The following is a 19098-nucleotide window of genomic DNA, read 5'->3' on the forward strand; positions in this document are numbered from 1 at the left end:
TGCTCCGGTGTCCTCCCACAGTCCAAAGATGTGCAGGTTAGGTGGATTGGCCATGATAAATTGCCCTTAGTGACCAAAATTGCCCTTAGTGTTGGGTGGGGTTACTGTGTTATGGGGATCGGGTGGAGGTGTTGACCTTGGGTAGGGTGCTCTTTCCAAGAGCCGGTGCAGACTCGATGGGCCGAATGGCCTCCTTCTGCACTGTAAATTCTATGATAATCATAGACCAACATACATCAAAGTGGTATGGTACCTGGAGAGGGACTACTGCTTAAGTTACTCATACAATACAATAACTAAAATAGTCAAAAATTGCATAACAAAGAATAACTTATTAATTAAAAACACAAGCCTAATTGCACTTAATTCCATGGAATGGTGCAGCCAAGAACTATCATAATTACAATCTGATTATTAATATGAATAGAGTCTTGCTATACAATTCTGGGAAAGTACATAATTGTCTCATCTCAATAGTTCGGCCCTGTTGGCCACAAACTCGCCTGCAACAATTTGAGGCTGGCACTTCGGTGCAGTGCACTGACAGTTTCACTGTTAGTGTTGTAGTCTTTCAGAAGAAATATTAAACCAAGATACTGCATACTCACTCATGTTCCTCAGGAACATGGCACATCGAGCAGTTCGTACGTAAGCCAATGGTTGATCATTGGCTGTGGAATTGGAAGAGAAAAGCGTATTTATGTGTTTTACCTCTACAGCATCTGCTGCTGTGATGGCATGAAGAATGAACTTGACAACTACAGGCAGATCGTCAAGTTTCACTGCAGACAAGGTTGACATGACAGAGTGACGTACCTGCAAGCAAAAAAAAAAGAGAAATGAACTACAAATTGTAATATTTTCCTAATGTGAAAATCCCCTAGTTCTTCTGTCTGAGAATATGCAAATGTGAAATGAAATGAAATGAAAATCGCTTATTGTCACGAGTAGGCTTCAATGAAGTTACTGTGAAAAGCCCCTAGTCGCCACATTCTGGCGCCTGATACGGGAATCGAACCGGGTTGCTGGCCTACCTTGGTCTGCTTTCAAAGCCAGCAATTTAGCCCAGTGAGCTAAATCAGCCCCTGACAAATAGAATTTGTCATCAATTTCTTGTCTTAAATCCATACTTCAATCTCAAGCATTTTCAAAGTACTAGCTTCCGATAATCTCCTCTTTCACAATGAGCAAATGCACCATATGGTGTGACTCTAAGTCAGTGGTTTTCAAACTTTTTTCCCCTGGGATCCACTTTTGCTAAACGGCCAACCTTCGCGACACACACCACGTTTGCTCACCTTTAATACAAAAGGCGAACCCAATTGGTGCTCACGATCTCACTTGAATCAGGTTCAAAGGAAGAGAGGGCAATGCCCATTTTAGGTGCAGGCTTCAGCCAGTTCCTTTGTGCCGTCTTCATCTTTATGAAAACGGAAAATCCAACCTTGTACATGTCGGTCATCATATAGGCAATAAAAACAAAATGTTTGTTTTACTCAGCACTGGATACTCCTGGGAGGTGCTACACCAGAATGCTGACAGCCTCATGGGTTTTCGGCATGTTTTTAATGTGGTATCACAGGTCAGCTACAGCAGTGTAGTCTTTTAATTTGAAGTCAGCTGTAAGTTAATAACTGACTCTCGGGTCTCAAGCTCAAAATGAATTTTTCACCCAACACTTCTCTTTCAAAATCTGAAACTTATCCTCTCCTTTGCCAGCACTTCACTGCATAAAGTTCCCTGGTTCATGGGGCAGGTTACATGATAATTATAGCACAAAGTAGTCCAAGAGTGCGACTTCAGATTTCGATCCAGTTGTCCGTGCTGGAAGGACATGTGTAAATACCACGAGGGGACTAGTACAGTTCCCGATAGTCAAAGTGCTAGGTGATAACCACTATCAAGACTCTCACATGAAAAATAACCATTGAACTGCGATAACTAATGCTATGTGTAAAACTGCACCCTCCCAAAGAGGTAGTTTAAAGAAAAAAGTTTCATTGCATTACACTTTGGGGAGGCAATGGCAACAGCGGTATGGGCAGAAGACTGGGTCCCAGATAATGTAATTATCTTGTCACCTCGGACATAAGAACTAAGACATATTACAATTATCAGTCTTCACATTTTATAGCTAAGCGAGTGAGAGAATTTCATACTTTATATTATAATCGGGGGTGGGGGAGAGAGAGAGAGAGAGAGAGAGAGAACCTCACCTCTATCAATAGCTCAGTGCACAGATTGAGGCTAGAGAGAGCATCCAGGATGGGCACCGTCAACTGAGTGTTCTGCTGCAACAAGCAACTGTCAGATAGAATGAAAACAGTAGGACTTACTGAAAGTATGAGCTCACTCAAAAATGAAAAAAAAAACACTGGAAGAACAGTTACATAATAAATTGAATATAATTTGTATTTCAAGACATTTGAGAATAACAGCATACACTTCACTTTCAATGTTGAGACAATATGGAAAAGCAATTGAAAAAGCATGTGGCGTGGATAGGCAAAACAGTGCACTGCAAGTATAGAGGCTATGTTGAGATAGTGTATGTATATATATATATATATATATATATATATATATAGGCCTGACTATACAGGGAGGGGGTGGGTTGTGCACTAGTGAAATTACATTAAAACGTTGGATGGAAAAAAATACATTGCTCTTCTAAACAAAAGGAGGAAACATATAAGCTCTTACTCAGTGTGGAGATTTATTTCCCCCCTTTGAGGTGCATTTTTCCCCAGGGCCTGATGAGATGCATCCCAGGCTGCTATAGGAGGCAAGGGAGGAGATTGTTGGTGCTGTAACCGATATATTAAAATTTTCGCTGGCCACAGGTGAAGTGCCAGATGGCTGGAAGATAGCTAATGCGGTACCTTTATTCATAAAGGGCAGCAGGGATAAGCCAGATAATCACAGGCCAATTAGTCTTATGGTGAGGAGTAAATAGTTTAGAGGGGACCTGAGGAAACATTTTTTCACCCAGAGGTTGATGGAAATATGGAACGCGCTGCCTGAGACGGTGGTGGAGGCAGGTAGTCTCGCAACATTTAAGAAGCAGCGGTCGAGCACTTAATCGCCAATGCAGAGTCGGCAATGGACCAAGTGCTGGTAATTGGGATTAGTACAGATTGGTATTTGATGGTCAGCATAGACATGGTGGGCCGAAAGGTACAACTCGATTTGTTTTATCTGGTCACTATTTTATAGTTTAGATTATCTCTTGGATACTTAAATCTGTACTCTTTGCATATGACTAAAACCTCTTGCCAGGTTAAGCGGTTATAAGATCCAAGTCACTATTCGGTTCACATCTATTCCAGTAATTTCTACAACTAGAAAACCTGCACTGTGAATATGAAATTTACTTTACCGCATAGAAGGAAAAACCTGTTAACTGTACCCCCAGAGAAGCTTAGCTCTCAACAATATTTTAAAAAGCATGCACCAAATATTCCAGATTGATCTTACTTTAGCTCTTTGGCAATTTCACTGTGTTGAGCATCTTCCAGTATTTCCGGCAAGCTGGTGATGATGTGCCGCTGGACTTCAAGAGGGGCAACACTAATAAGCTGTGTGATCTTACTAGTCAAATCCTGGAACAAAAACCATGCATTCAAGTTAAGTTCAGCACTTCAAAGCCATAAACAACACAGAAATACAATGAAGCATTTCATATACCCTCAAACCCCAAAGTAAGCAAACTAAATTAAATAAAAGAATACAGCAGGAATGCGCAAAATTACCAAATGGGAGGGATTACAAGATTGGGAGATTCCAATAATTAATTAGAATGTTAACTTCCAATATTCCCATAACATTCTATGCATTTTGTGGTTAAGTCCTTTAATAATGGCTGGTAACACAAGTATCCATCCAAATCACAGAGGTTTACAGTTTAGAGAGAGACCATTCGACCTGAAGTAACCTTTTTGTTTCCCCCTTTATTTTTTCATGGGATGTGGGCCTCGCTGTGGTGGTGGTTTGGGGGGGGGGGGGAAGAGAGAGAGAGAGAGAAAGGAGACAAAAGCATTAAAAATAAAATCTCACATTCCTACCTTACTATCTACGATCCTGCCCAACCATTTAAACTGATTGATGATGAGTCGCGGCATGTTAATTCCATCCTCTGGGACACTAAAATTGCAGAAAATGACATGAAGGAATTCTACTTTCACAAAAGTACTTGGCTGGTTATCAGCGAGTTGAGACTCTAATTGTAATTCAATAACTCACCTAATCAGTGTCCACACTGCTCTGCACTAATCTAAATCAACATCATTTTACAAGGAGCTATCCTATGGTTAGCCGAATGGTGCGACCACAGTAAAACAGCTTTGTGAAAAGATTTGCAAAGAGGAGTCATAATAGACTCAAAACATTAACTCTGTCTCTCCCGCCACGGGAGATGATGTGGAGTATTTCCAGCACTTTCCATTTTTATTTCAGATCTCCAGCATCTGCAGTATTTTGCTTTTAATATAAATCAATTTAATAGGTGATGTTTGTTACTTACATCTCAATCACTTATCTATAATAAAGAGAGAACTGCAGGCAGAACATTGTTACACCATTCAGATATCCCAAAGGATTTCACATCCCATTCATTACTGGCAGTTACTGGCATTATGTAGGCAAAAGCAGAACCAGGTTCCACAGCAGTAATGTGATGAATGACAGCCCAATTGGATTGGATTGGTTTTGTTTATTGTCACGTGTACCGAGGTACAGTGAAAAGTATTTTTCTGCAAGCAACTCAACAGATCATTCAGTACATGGAAGAAAGGGGAATTAAAGAAAATTCAAGAAAATACATAATAGGGCAACACAAGATATACAATGTAACTACATAAGCATTGGCATCGGTTGAAGCATACAGGGTGTAGTGATAATGAAGTCAGTCAATAAGAGGGTCATTTAGGAGTCTGGTGACAGTGGGGAAGAAGCTGTTTTTGAGTCTGTTCGTACATGTTCTCAGACTTCTGAATCTCCTGCCCGATGGAAGAAGTTGGAAAAGTGAGTAAGCCGGGTGGGAGGGATCCTTGATTATGCTGCCTGCTTTCCCCCGGCAGCGGGAGGTGTAGATGGAGTCCATGGATGGGAGGCAGATTTGTGTGATGGACTGGGCGGTATTCACGACTCTCTGAAGTTCCTTGCGGTCCTGGGCCAAGCAGTTGTCATACCAGGCTGTGATGCAGCCCGATAGGATGCTTTCTCTAGTGCATCTGTAAAAGTTGGTAAGGGTTAATATGGACATGCCGAATTTCCTTAGTTTCCTGAGGAAGTATAGGCGCTTTCTTGGTGATAGCGTCGACGTGAGTGGACCAGGACAGATTTTTGGTGATGTGCATCCCTAGGAATTTGAAACTGCTAACCATCTCCACCTCGGCCCCGTTGATACTGACAGGGGTGTGTACAGTACTTTGCTTCCTGAAGTCGATGACCAGCTCTTTAGTTTTGCTGGCATTGAGGGAGAGATTGTTGTCATTACACCACTCCACTAGGTTCTCTATCTCCCTCCTGTATTCGGACTCGTCGTTATTCGAGATCCGGCCCACTATGGTCGTATCGTCAGCAAACTTGTAGATGGAGTTGGAACCAAGTTTTGCCACGCAGTCGTGTGTGTACAGGGAGTAGAGTAGGGGGCTAAGTACGCAGCCTTGCGGGGCACCGGTATTGAGGACTATTGTGGAGGAGGTGTTGGTGTTCACTCTTACTGATTATGGTCTGTTGGTCAGAAAGTCAAGGATCCAGTTGCAGAGTGGAGAGCCAAGTCCTAGGTTTTGGAGCTTTGATATGAGCTTGGCTGGGATTATGGTGTTGAAGGCGGAGCAGTAGTCAATATATAGGAGTCTGTAGGAGTCCTTGTTTTCGAGATGCTCTAGGGATGAGTGTAGGGCCAGGGTCTTTTGTTTTAAAAAATTTATTGTCACAAGCAGGCTTACATTAACACTGCGATGAAGTTACTGTGAAAAGGTCTTTGTGGTCTTTGATGTTTGTGGAAGGACTGATGGTAAATACAAGGGAAGTACCGTGCATAATTAACTTTCCTCTAAGCAGTGTGGTGACAGGTGTGGTTTCAATAGTAATTTACTACGGTCTTGTCAAGTAATAACACTACCCCTTTAAAGCATCCAACCTGTATAGTGGGTAACTTGCGTTAGCATACTAATCATAAGCTATGGAGACTGTATCAACAAGGCTGAGAAACAAAAGTGAGTCTTACCCATCATACATAAATTCAGGAATTTTTTCAAATAATGTGTTCATAACAGGAGACTATGAGAAAAAGAAATATATTCATGAGTAAACCACAGGAACCATGCACTTGTTATTCACTGTGCTAACACGAATGTTGCAATTATTTTACCTGCAGAATCTCGATCCCGAGCAGCAGCTTTATGAGACTTTCCTGATAGCTCACATTGTTACTGTAATAAATAAATGAACATTTACACATAGAATATGAATAAAACTATTGCCAGCAACGTTGTAAAATGAAGATGGAAACGCAAAACTTCTTTCTTTTTCTCGCCAAATGGTCTAGCTTTTGCTAACGTTTAGCTCCACAGCGCTGACAAGAGACCGTAAGGAACAGAAGCAGAAGTAGGCCAACTGGTCCCTCAAGCCTTCTCTGTCACTCAGGAAGATCATAGCTTTTTAAAAAACAAATAATTTAGTGTACCCAATTATTTATTTATTTTTTTCCAATTAAGGGGCAATTTAGAGTGCCCAATCCACCTAACCAGCATATTTTTGGGTTGTGGGGGCGAAACCCACGCAGACATGGGGAGAATGTGCAAACTCCACACGGACAGTGACCCAGAGCCGGGATCGAACCTGGGACCTCGGCGCCGTGAGGCAACAGGGCTAACCCACTGCGCCACCGTGCTGCCCTTGGGAAGATCACAGCTGACCCTCTGACTCGACTCTACTTTCCCACTCAATCCCCACATTCCTGGATACCATTCATGCTCAAGAATCTGTTGATCTCAATACACTGGGCACCCTCAGCCCTCTGGGTAGAAAATTCCAAAGATTCATAAAACTGGAGTGAAGAAATTTTCCCTAATCTCAGTCCTAAATGGTCAAATGGTTTATTCCTGCTCAAAATTCGTAGGCATGCTTGCATGTATTTATTCTGAAATGATATCCTCTAGTTCTAGACTCTCTAGCCAGGGGAAAAAGCATCTGATCATCTGCCCTGTCAAGCCTTCTCAGAATTTTGTGTTTTAATCAGATCACCTATCACTTATCTGAGCTGGAGACAAGACAGGCCCATTGTGCTCAATCTCTCCTCACTGATTCCTTCGAGGAGAGGGTAGGCCAATGCCCGTTTTCCATGTTGGTCTACAATTGCTTTCAGATCCCTGGGGTCAGCAAAGGGGAAATCAGCTTGAGCTCCCATTTCTAATCACATTTCAGTGAACCTTGCTGTATTTAGGACAAGCAACAAGCTTGGCTGCACTGCAGTTAAACAACCAACATGCACTCGCTGTCTAAACATGCACAATAAAAACGATGACAAGCTGGGTGAGATACCGAAGAGTAACCAATGCCCAAAAGGTTAATGAGAAAAAAAGAACATTTCAAGATGAAGATCTTTTGTAAAAATACTGAAACATTTAAAACTCAACAGAGACAGCACTTTCAAAGCTTTTTTTGATAGAATTGTGATGTACCTGGATTCACCTTCTTGGGACTGCCCACAGGGAAAAAGACAGTTTCTGAACTTTTCTCTGTCCTCGATATGCGACTCCAAACCACTGATAAACTCTTGTACAACCTGCAAACAAGACTGCTCATATTAGTCTTAACAAAAAGCATTAAATTATCCTGCAGCCCAAAATGTAGCACGGTACCCAAGAACCAAACACAAGAGAAGCAGATAACCCAGCGTTGGGCAACCAGCGGCCCGGGGGGGGGGGGGGGGCATATGTTGCCCGTCAGGGTTCGGAGTACAGCCACAGGGCATTTTGTTGACCGTTGCCCACACGCAGGGCTGCCACACTCCAGTTTCCATCGACGTAGCTTTCCTCCTACCGGTATGACTGAAGTGATGCGCATGTGAAGCAAGGGCACATGAAGTGAGGTGCGTGCTGACTGCACACAACATTGACTGTGAGAGCCGTGTGCTCCTACGGTGTCCAATCAAGCGGAAACATTTCTTTTGTTTTTGTAATTTGAAGTTGTTGACCGTACTATTAATATTTTCTAAATATCGTTTAGAAACATTCGGCGTGTATTAAAATGTAATCAATCTTAACGAACATGCCTGATTTCAATCGAACAGCCCACTGAGATGCTGTAGGGCCACTTATGAGGGCCACTCACTCGCCTCAGATGCATTACTGAGCTAACCACTCTCCAATTTCTGAGAATGCCGCTTTCAAAGTTAACCATAACAAAACTACAAGAACAGCAAAAAGCTTTTTTCAGACCCTTGTCCTCTTATCCAGGTGCTGATTACTCACTAATGTACAGCTTCAGTGCAGTTCTTCCCCTATAAGAGCAGACAGTGAATTGTCTGCAATCTGGGCCGGAATTCTCCAACCGTTTGCTGGCTGGCCATGGGATTCTCAGGTCCCACTGGCAGCGCACCCCCCCCCCCCAAACTCTGGGTGTCCCGGCAGCGTGGGAGGGTGTGTTTTTTTTTAACAGTAGCTGGGAGCAGAAAATCCCACCGCCAGCGAACGTTATGCCCCTTCCCGGCTCCTGAGAAACACACGGCTGGGAGGCAGGAGGATCCCACCCCTGATTCACATTTTCACAGCTGAGTGCAATTGTGACTTCAACGCGTATCCACACTCCCGGGAGGTCACTGAATTACAATCAACAGCAGGCACCACAGCCAACTTTTCTCCTCCTTGGTGCAGGAATGTTACGTCTAAGTGGGGCAATTTGCCAGCTAAGACCAAACAACTCTATATCGACCAGGGAATGAAATAGGAATCTTCCGGCTAATGTACTTTAGTCTGCCACCAGGTAAAGGATTTACCCGATGATTCTACAAGGAGCCAGCCAGCCGGATAATTTACACTTGCATTAGAATTAAGTTATTGCTGGTGCGAACGTAACATCAGAAGGATTTCACCAACCAACTGATATTACTAACAGGTTCCTGCACAAACTCAAGCACTATATTAGAATAACAAATTATAACAAGATAAATAAGATAAAGATACTTACGTTGGGATAACGCGGATGTTTCCGTAAAGCTTGATAAAGCTTCTTTTGAAAAACTGCTTGGTCCAAAGCTACAAATTAAAAACAAAATCAGGACAAGGTTGAGTTGAAGGATGGTTTAAACACTCACAGAATATGACAAATATGAGTAAAGAATTCCTGTATTTTCTATGATTTTAGATGCAACAATTAGCCCCCATATTTTTTACTGCCCTTTTATGCTTGCTCACACTCTCTCTCCCCCGCCCTTTCATAACTGCAACACATCACACAAGCTGTTGGCGGCAATGTTAAAACAAGAAACTGATTTGTGTCCACTTCAAAAACTCGGTTGGGGGCATGCCCAAGTTAATTTTATAAAAACAAACAATACATCAAGGAAGGCTTTTATTTAGTCAGACCGGGCAGGATTCCAAGCCTGGTGCCAAAATTGGAAAAAAGCATCACCATTTAAGGGTCAAAAACACCATCAGACCCTGACCCCTTATGGACAAGCAAATTTAAAGTAATGCAGAATCGGAGGTGACTGTAATACATAGATACATAGGAGCAGGAGGAGGCCTTTTGGCCCTTCGAGCCTGCTCCGCCATTCATCACAATCATGGCTGATCATCCAACTCAATAGCCTAATCCTGCTTTCACCCCATAGCCTTTGATCCCATTCTCCCCAAGTGCTATATCCAGCAGTCTCTTGAATATATTCAAAGTTTTAGCATCAACTACTTCCTGTGGCAATTAATTCCACAGACTCACCATCTTTGTGTGAATAAATGTCTCCTTATCTCTGTCCAAAATGGTTTACCCTGAATCCTCAGACTATGTCCCCTGGTTCTGGACACACCCATCATTGGTAACATCTTCCCTGCATCTACCCCGTCTACTCCTGTTAGAATTTTATAAGGCGGGCAGCACAGTGGTTAGCATTGCTGCCTACGGCGCTGAGGACCCGGGTTTGAATCCCGGCCCTGGGTCACTGTCTGTGTGGAGTTTGCACATTCTCCCCGTGTCTGCGTGGGTTTCACCCCCACAACCCAAAGGCGTGCAGGATAGGTAGATTGGCCATTCTAAATTGCCCCATAATTGGAAAAAAATAGTTGGGTACTCTAAATTTATTTTTTTTAAAAAGAATTTTATAAGGCTCTATGAGATCATTCTTCTGAACTCCAGAGAGAACAATCCCAACCTTGTCAATCTCTCCACATACGACAGTCCCGCCATCCCTGGAATCAGTCTGGTAAACCTTCGCTGCACTCCCTCGAGAGCAAGAACATCCTGCCTCAGAGAAGGAAACCTGCTGTACCTGCAAGCTTATCTTCAGCGACTGGTGCACAAGGACACCCAGGTCCCGCTGCACACTCCCCTCTCCCAATTTACAAACATTCAGGTAGTAAGCTGCCTTCCTGTTTTTGCTTCCAAAGTGAATAACCTCACATTTATCCAAATTATACTGCATCTGCCATTGATTTGCCCACTCACCCAACCTGTCCAGATCTTGCTGTAGGATCCCTGTATCCTCGTCACAATTCACCCTCCCACCTAACTTGGTATCATCTGCAAACTTTTAGATGTTACATTTTTTTCCCTCATCCAAATCATTAATATATATTGTGAATAGCTGGGGTCCCAGCACCGATCCCTATGGCACCCCACTCGTTACTGCCTGCCAATTTGAAAAGGACCGATTAATCCCCACTCTTTGCTTCCTGTCTGCCACAAGTTTTCTATCCACCTCAATACATTTCCCCCAATCGCAAGCGCTTTAATTCTGCACAATAATCTCTTATGTGGGACTTTGTCAAATGCCTTTTGAAAGTCCAAATATATCACATCGACTGGCTCCCCCTTGTCAACTGTACTGTTTACATCTTCAAAGAATTCCAACAGATTTGTCAAGCATAATTTGCCCTTCATAAATCCATGCTGACTCTGACTGATCCTGCCACTGCTTTCTAAATGTTCTGCTATAAAGTCCTTGATAATGGATTCAAGCATTTTTCCCACTACTGATGTTCGGCTTACTGGTCTATAATATCGGAGTGACGTAAGCTACACTTCAATCTGCAGGGACAGTCCCAGAGTCTATAGAATCCCAGAAGATGACCATCAATGCATCCACTATTTCCAGAGCCACCTAGACAAGAACTCTGGGATGCAGATTCTCAAGCCAGGGGGATTTATCCACCTTCAATCCCATCAATTTTCCCAGCACCATTTCTCTAATAATGTCGATCTCCCTCAGTCCTTCCCTCTCGCTAAACCTTTCATTCTCCAACATTTCTGGTACCCTATACAGCTCATCAGATGCAGATGGCTGACACTTTAACATGGCAAGTGCTGAGCAAGAAAAGAGCTTCAGACCAGCGTCTGGGAACTTTTTCCCCAGACAAAGTGGAGTGGGAAATTTGGAACCCTCTCCCACAATTTGCAATGAAAACTTATGAGCAGACCAAAATTAAATATTTGTAATGTCAAGTGGTATAACATCACCTGATGCAGTTCCAGTAAAAATGTCACAATCCAAGCCTTCAGGGTGGATACCCACATTTACTGACTGTAAAAAATCATTTTAAAATCCCACGTTTTCAATATCATAGTTTAAACTACGGAGGTTTCACAGTTTGAGATGTCACCTGAATGTTTGGATATAATCATGCCCCACATCTAACAAATACCATGCTGCAAATAGACAACTTGACATCCTCAAGATAAAAGCAAAGTGCTGCAGATGCTGGAAATCTGAAATAAAAGCACAGGCAGGATTCAAGGAAACTTCCTTTAGAAGTCATATTGGTCTTGAACCATTAACTTGGTTTCCCTTTGCACAGATGCTGCCAGACCTGCTGTGTTTTCCAGCATTTTCTGTTTTTATCCCATCTGAAGTCCAGTTGAGACTATTGTTCCATTAGTATTCCTGGGTATCCACTATTGAATCGGCATTTCAGTAAACAAAACAGGAAAGCAGCAAAAATTCCAACAAACATCAACACGGGGTTTTGGATAGCCTCTTTACAGGGCTAATTCGCTGGCTTTGAAAGCAGACCAAGGCAGGCCAGCAGCACGGTTCAATTCCCGTAACAGCCTCCCTGAACTGGCGCTGGAACATGACGACTAGGGGCTTTTCACAGTAACTTCATTTGAAGCCTATTTGTGATAATAAGTGGTTTTCATTTCGTTCATTTCAACATACTTAGTTTATTTGGCTGGTTTCCATATTTCAGAGTCACTCCAGCTGATTTTAGGGACTGTACAAACACTGTACCATCATCCACCTCTTCTTCCTGTGCAGCTATAGTTTGCTTCCTCCCACCAACCTTCCTCTTCTTTGCTCCTGAGAAAAGCAGCACAAAAGGAATCGCTTTATTAATTAATGTTTTATGTTCTCTTTGTAAGTTATGGACTTTTAAAAAATATATAAACACACACACACTTCAGCAGCAATTTATAACCTGAACGCAGAGACACTAGCATCAGAAACTTTGCTCTTGTCCAGTTCAGACATGCTTCAGTTTTCTACGTTTCATAAACACAGGTGAGGGTTGGGCAATATTTCTGCTCTAGAATTATTCCTTTTGTCATGTAATGCCATTGCAGAGATTGCAGCATTCTCCAGTTTTGCTGTCCAGAATTAGCATTAAGTACTCAAGGACAGCAGCATTATTGCCACCAAGGTAGGAAAAGATTAATAGTTACCGAATTGAAATTACAATAGCTGACATTGTGGTCAAGTGTCAGAAATCTGACTATTCCTCATTTTTAAAGTTACAAGATCTTGGTGTGAACACTGTACTTTCTGTGTATCAATTAGCAAGAGTATAAAAGGGGCCAGTTTAGCTCACTTGGCTAGACAGCTGGTTTGGATGCAGAGCAATGCCAGCAGGCCAACCAATGAAGGCTTACCTTCTCACCCTTGCCCCTCGCCTGAAGTGTGGTGATCCTCAGGTTAAATCACCACCAGTCAGCTCTTCCCCACTCAAAGGGGAAAGCAGCCTGTGGTCATCTGGGACAATGGCGACTTTACATTTACAAGTTCCTCTACATATAATGTGCTTTCTTGGAACCTAAATAAGTTTGATTTCTCTACCCATTCATAGTTAAAAAAATAAATTAGAGTACCCAATTGTTTTATTTCCCAATTAAGTGGCCAATCCACCTACGCTGCACATCTTTAGGGTGTGGGGGTGAGACACACACAGATGCAGGGAGAATGTGCAAACTCCACACGGAAGTGACCCGGGATCGAACCTGGGTCCTCAGTGCCTTGAGGCAGCAGTGCTAACCACTTCGCCACTGTGCTGCCCTCCACCCATTCATAATTAATAAGCTAAGAAGAATCCAACGCAAATATTTTTTTTAAAATATTTTTATTCTCCTTCTCTTTCACATTTTCAACCACCAAATAATTAGCAATAACAAATACAATGGCAATCCCCTGACCAACAATCCCTTCATTCCACCCACCCCCAAAACAGCCCCAACATTTTAAATACAAACCACAAAAGAAAAAGAATCAGGAATCCACCATCAACCCATACATAATCAGCAATAACTTATACCCCACCCCCCACAATTCTTGAAAATGCATGATAAATAACGCCCATGAGCTGTAGAACCGTTCCATCCTTCCCCCTCAGCTACTTTTTCTAGCATTAAGAACTCCAGCAGGTCCCCCCACCATGCCGAGGCTCAGGGCAGAGAAGCCGACCTACACCCTAATAGGACCCGCCTTCAGGCGATCAGCGAGACAAAGGCTAAGACATCTGAGTCCGCACCCGCTTCCAACCCCGGCTGATCCGACATCCTGAATATGGCTTCGAGGGGATCTGGTTCGAGTCTCACATGAAACCACCTTCGAGATTACCCTGAAGACCTCCCTCCAATACCTTTCCCGTTTTGGACAGGACCAAAACAAATGGACGTGATTTAGCCCCCCCCCCCTCCCCCCCCCCTCCCCCCCACAGCATTCACACACATCTTCTACCCCATCCAAGGGTCAGCTCATCCTCGCCTTTGTAAGGTGCGACCTGTACACCACTTTCAACTGTATCAGCCCCAACCTTGCACACAAAGTTGAGGCATTCACCCTCTGGAGCAACTCTCACCACAACCCCTCCTCCATACCCTCCCCCAACTCTTCCTCCCACTTCACCTTAGTCCCCTCCAGCGATACCTTATCCTCCTCCAGAATCACCCCATAAATCGCCAACACCACCCCCTTCTATATTCCCCCTGTCGTCGGTACCTCTTGCAACAGTGTGGGGGCCAGCACTACCGGAAAGCTCTGTACCTCCTTCTTCGCGAAATCTCAGACCTGCATATATCTAAACATCTCCCCCTGCTCCAACCCATTTTTCTCCCCCAGCTCCTTCATCCTCACAAACCGGCTCCCCAAAAACAAATCCTTTAATACCCTAACTCCCCTCTCCTCCCATCTCCAAAAACTCCCATCCCAATTCCCTGGCTATTCAATGCAAACATAATCTTCAGAAGCACATCCACTACCGGACCAGTGAAATTTTCCATTTTTGACATCAGTCCAAACTTCTTTTTGCACACAATTACAATTAATAATAAATTAGAAACATTGAAACAGGAGTAGGTCATTCAGCCCCTTGAGCCTGTCCTGCCATTTAATGAGATCATGGCTGATCTGTGGCCTAACTGCATATACCTGTCTTTGGCCCATATCCCTAAATATCTTTGCTTAACAAAAATGTATCTATCTCAGATTTAAAATTAACAACTGTTCCAGATTCTACTGCTGTATGTGGGAGAGAGTTTCAAATTTCCAGCCCTTTGAGAGAAAATGTGCAGGTTAGGTGGATTGGCCATGATATAATTGCCCCTTTGTGCCCAGGGATGTAGAGGTTATGTGGGGTTACGGGGATAATAATAATTATCTTTATTGTCACAAGTAGGCTTACAGTAACACTGCAATGAAGTTACTGTGAAAAGCCCCTAGTCGCCACGTTCTGGCGCCTGCTTGGGTACACTGAGGGAGAATTCAGAATGTCCAAATTGCCTGACAGCCCATCTTTCAGGACTTGTGGGAGGAAACTGGAGCACCCAGAGGAAACCCACGCAGACGCAGGGAGAACGAGCAGACTCCACACAGACAGTGACCCAAGCCAGGAATCAAACCTGGGACCCTGGCGCGGTGAAGCAACAACCCACTGTGATACCTTGCTGCCCAACAGGGCGTTCTTTCAGAGGGTCGGTGGTGATTTAATGGGACGAATGAAATTCTATGATTCCAAGTCACACCTGAATGGTCAAGCCCTAATTTTTTAAATTATTTTTAGAATCTCCAACCAGTGGAAATAGTTTACCTTTATCTACTCTGCCTTTCCCTGTTGATATCTTGAATACTGGATTAGACTGGATTGGATTTGTTTATTGTCACATGTACCAAGGTACAGTGAAAAGTATTTTTCTGCGAGCAGCTCAACAGATCATTAAGTACATGGGAAGAAAAGAAAATACGTAATAGGGCAACACAAAGTATACAATGTAACTACATAAGCACTGGCATCGGGTGAAGCATACAGGGTTGTAGTATTAATGAGGTCAGTCCATAAGAGGGTTATTTAGTCTGGTAACAGCGGGGAAGAAGCTGTTTTTGAGTCTGTTTGTGCGTGCTCTCAGACTTCTGTATCTCCTGCCCGATGGGAGAAGTTGGAAGAGTGAGTAAGCCGGGTGGGAGGGGTCTTTGATTATGCTGCCCGCTTTCCCCAGGCAGCGTGTTGTGTAAATGGAGTCAATGGATGGGAGGCAGGTTTGTGTGTTGGACTGGGCGGTGTTCACAACTCTCTGAAGTTTCTTGCGGTCCTGGGCCGAGCAGTTGCCGTACCAGGCCGTGATGCAGCCTGAGAGGATGCTTTTTATGGTGCATCTGTAAAGGTTGGTAAGGGTTAATGTGGACATGCCAACTTTCTTTAGTTTCCTGAGGACGTATAGACGTTGTTGTGCTTTCTTGGTGGTAGCATTGACGTGGGTGGACCAGGACAGATTTTTTTTGAGATGTGCACCCCGAGGAATTTGAAACTGCTAACCACCTCCACCTCGGCCCTGTTGATGCTGACAGGGGTGTGTACAGTACTTTGCTTCCTGAAGTCAATGACCAGCTCTTTAGTTTTGCTGGCATTGAGGGAGAGATTATTGTCGCTGCATCACTCTACTAGGTTCTCTATCTCCCTCCTGTATTCTGACTTCGATCAGATCACCCCTTACATTGGTATAAAAGGGATGAGGTCCTGAAAGCAGAATATAGGGAGTTAAGAAGAAAGTTGAGAAGTCAGATCTCTAGTCAGAGTAGAAATAGCAGGATATATCAGATGAATATGTGGCTGAAGAGATGGTGAGAGGGAAGGGTTTAAGATTCCTGCGGCATTGAGACCTGTTCTGGGAGAGGTGGGACTTGTACAAATTGGACGGGTTACACCTGGGCAAGGCCAGGACTGATGTTCTTGGTGGGATACTTGACAGAGGGGTTAGGGAGAGTTTAAACTCATATGGCAGGGGGGTGGGACCTATGTAAGGATTCCGAGCAGGGGGAATCAAGAACAAGAGAAAAACACAGCAAGGAGAATAAGAAAAGTGATAGGCAGAGGAACCAAGGGCCATTATCAGATAACAACACTGTACAAAATAGTAGGGACCAGCCAAAGAACTTTAAAAGGACTAGCCTTCATGCACGGAGCATTCAAAATAAAATGGATGAGTTAGTTGCACAGATAGATGTAAAGGGATACGGTATAGTTGGGATTACGGGAACATGGCTCCAAGGTGAACAAGGATGGGAACTAAACATCGAGGGCTGTTCAGTTTTTAGGAAGGACAGACGGAAAGGAAAAAGTGGAGGATTTGCAATTTGATACAATACTGAGGAAAGTTATTAGCACAGACGTTGTGGAATCTGTATGGGTTGAGTTAAGAAACTCCACAGGGCAAAAAACATTCATGGGGTAGTATACATAATAATCTTTATTAGCGTCACAAGTAGGCTTACATTAACACTGCAATGAAGTTAGTGTGAAAATTCCCTAGACCACCAAACTGCAGTGGTAATATTGGGATAGCATTAGACAGGAAATCAGCGATGCATGTGTTAAAGCAACATCTGTGATTATGGGTGACTTTAGTCCGCACATAGATTGGGTGATTCAAATTAGTCACGGTACAATAGAGGAGACATTTCTGGAGTGTGGACAGGATTGGTTTTCTGGACCAATACATTGAGGAACCAACAAGGGAACAGACCATATTGGACTGGGTGTTGTGCAATCAGAAAGGGGCTGGTTTAGCTCACAAGGCTAAATCGCTGGCTTTTAAAGCAGACCAAGCAGGCCAGCAGCACGGTTCGATTCCCGTACCAGCCTCCCCGGACAGGCGCCGGAATGTGGCGACTAGGGGCTTTTCACAGTAACTTCATTGAAGCCTACTCGTGACAATAAGCGATTTCATTTCGTTTTCATTTTCATTTTCAGAAAGGATCAGTTGGCAACCTAGTTGTGAGAAACCCTTGGGGATGAGTGACCATAACATGTTAGAATTCTTTATCATGGTGGATAGTGAGGTAGTTGATTCTAAGGCTAGGGTCCTGAATCTCAATAAAGGTAACTATAATGTACTGGGAAACATAACTGTAAAGAAGGACAATGGACAGGCAATGGTAGGCATTCAAGGAACGAATAGGTGAACTCCAAAAGTTGTTTATTCTTATTTGGTGTAAGAGTAGAAGGGAAATTAGAGATAGTATTAGATTTAAAGAAGAGGCATACAAGTTAGCAAGAAAAAGCGATAGACGTGAGGATTGGGAACAGTTTGAAATTCAGCAAAGGCCGACCAACTGATTGATTAAGAAGAGGAAAATACAACATGAAAGAAAACGAGCGGAGAACATTAAAAACTGACTGTAAAAGTTTCAATAGGGACGCTAAGGGAAAAAGATTGATAAAGACAAATGTAGGCCCATAACAATCAGAAATGGCAGAATTTGTAACAAGGAACAAAGAAATGGATGAGGAACGAAAATTGTACTTTGCTTCTGTTTTCACAAAGGAAAACATGAATAATGTACCAGAGGATCGGAGAGACAAAGTTTTAGTGAGGAACTGAAGGAAATTAGTATTAGTACAGAGATGGTTTTAGGATAATTAATGGGTTGAAGGTGGATACATCTTGAGGGCCTGATAATCTTCATCCCAGAGTACTTAAAGAAGTAACCCTAGAAATAGTAGATCCATTGGGGGTCATTTTCCAAAATTCTTTGGACTCTGGAATGGTTCTTACAGATTGGAAGGTAACTAATATAGCCAGCTATTCAGAAAGGGAGGTAGAGACAAAACAGGGAACTATAGACCAGTGAGCAGTTGGGAAGTTGCTAGAGTCTACTATCAAGGATTTCACAGCATTTGAAAAGTAGTGGTATAATCAAACAGAGTCAGCATGGATTTATGAAAGGGAAATCATGCTTGACAAATCTACTGGAATGCTTTGAAGATGTAACTAGTAGAGTTGACCAGGCAAACCTGGTGGATGGTTTATTTAGGCCTTCAGAAGGCTTTCGACAAGGTCTTACATAGCAGATTGCTATGTAAAGTTAAAGTGTGTGGGATTGTGGGTAGAATGGCTTGAAAGCTGGTTAGCAGACAGGAAGCAAAAATTTGGAATAAATGGACAGGCAGTGACTAGTGAGGTATCACAGGGATCTATGCTAGGACCCCAACTATTCACATTATATATTAATGATGTGGACAAGGGAACTAAATGTAGTATTTCCAAATTTGCAGATGATACGAAGTTGGGTGGAAGGGTGGGCAGGATGCAGAGATGCCTCAGCAGGATTTAGACAAGCTGGGTGAGTGGGCATATGCCTAGCAGATGCAGTATAACATGGGTAAATATGAG

At 43.1% G+C, this 19098-nt stretch overlaps 1 protein-coding gene across 4 annotated transcripts in view; it reads right to left on the reverse strand.

Moving 5' to 3' along the window:
- Positions 1 to 19098, reverse strand: part of fancd2 (FA complementation group D2) — a 120107-nt gene that overhangs the window by 98249 nt on the left and 2760 nt on the right. For 3 of the 4 annotated variants that reach the window (XM_038812302.1, XM_038812301.1, XM_038812303.1), the window contains exons 2-10: positions 12380 to 12520; positions 9196 to 9263; positions 7689 to 7792; positions 6377 to 6437; positions 6233 to 6285; positions 4065 to 4143; positions 3478 to 3602; positions 2217 to 2304; positions 712 to 816 (exon numbers count right to left, since the gene is read on the reverse strand). In XM_038812302.1, the coding sequence (XP_038668230.1) occupies positions 712 to 816; positions 2217 to 2304; positions 3478 to 3602; positions 4065 to 4143; positions 6233 to 6285; positions 6377 to 6437; positions 7689 to 7792; positions 9196 to 9263; positions 12380 to 12520 (824 nt within the window). Of the gene's footprint in view, positions 1 to 711; positions 817 to 2216; positions 2305 to 3477; positions 3603 to 4064; positions 4144 to 6232; positions 6286 to 6376; positions 6438 to 7688; positions 7793 to 9195; positions 9264 to 11679; positions 11817 to 12379; positions 12521 to 19098 lie in introns of those variants that run through there. The other variant, XM_038812304.1, reaches the window with a different exon arrangement.

The sequence above is a fragment of the Scyliorhinus canicula genome, chromosome 11 (genome assembly GCF_902713615.1).
Source record: "Scyliorhinus canicula chromosome 11, sScyCan1.1, whole genome shotgun sequence".
Classification (NCBI taxonomy): Eukaryota; Metazoa; Chordata; class Chondrichthyes; order Carcharhiniformes; family Scyliorhinidae; genus Scyliorhinus; species Scyliorhinus canicula.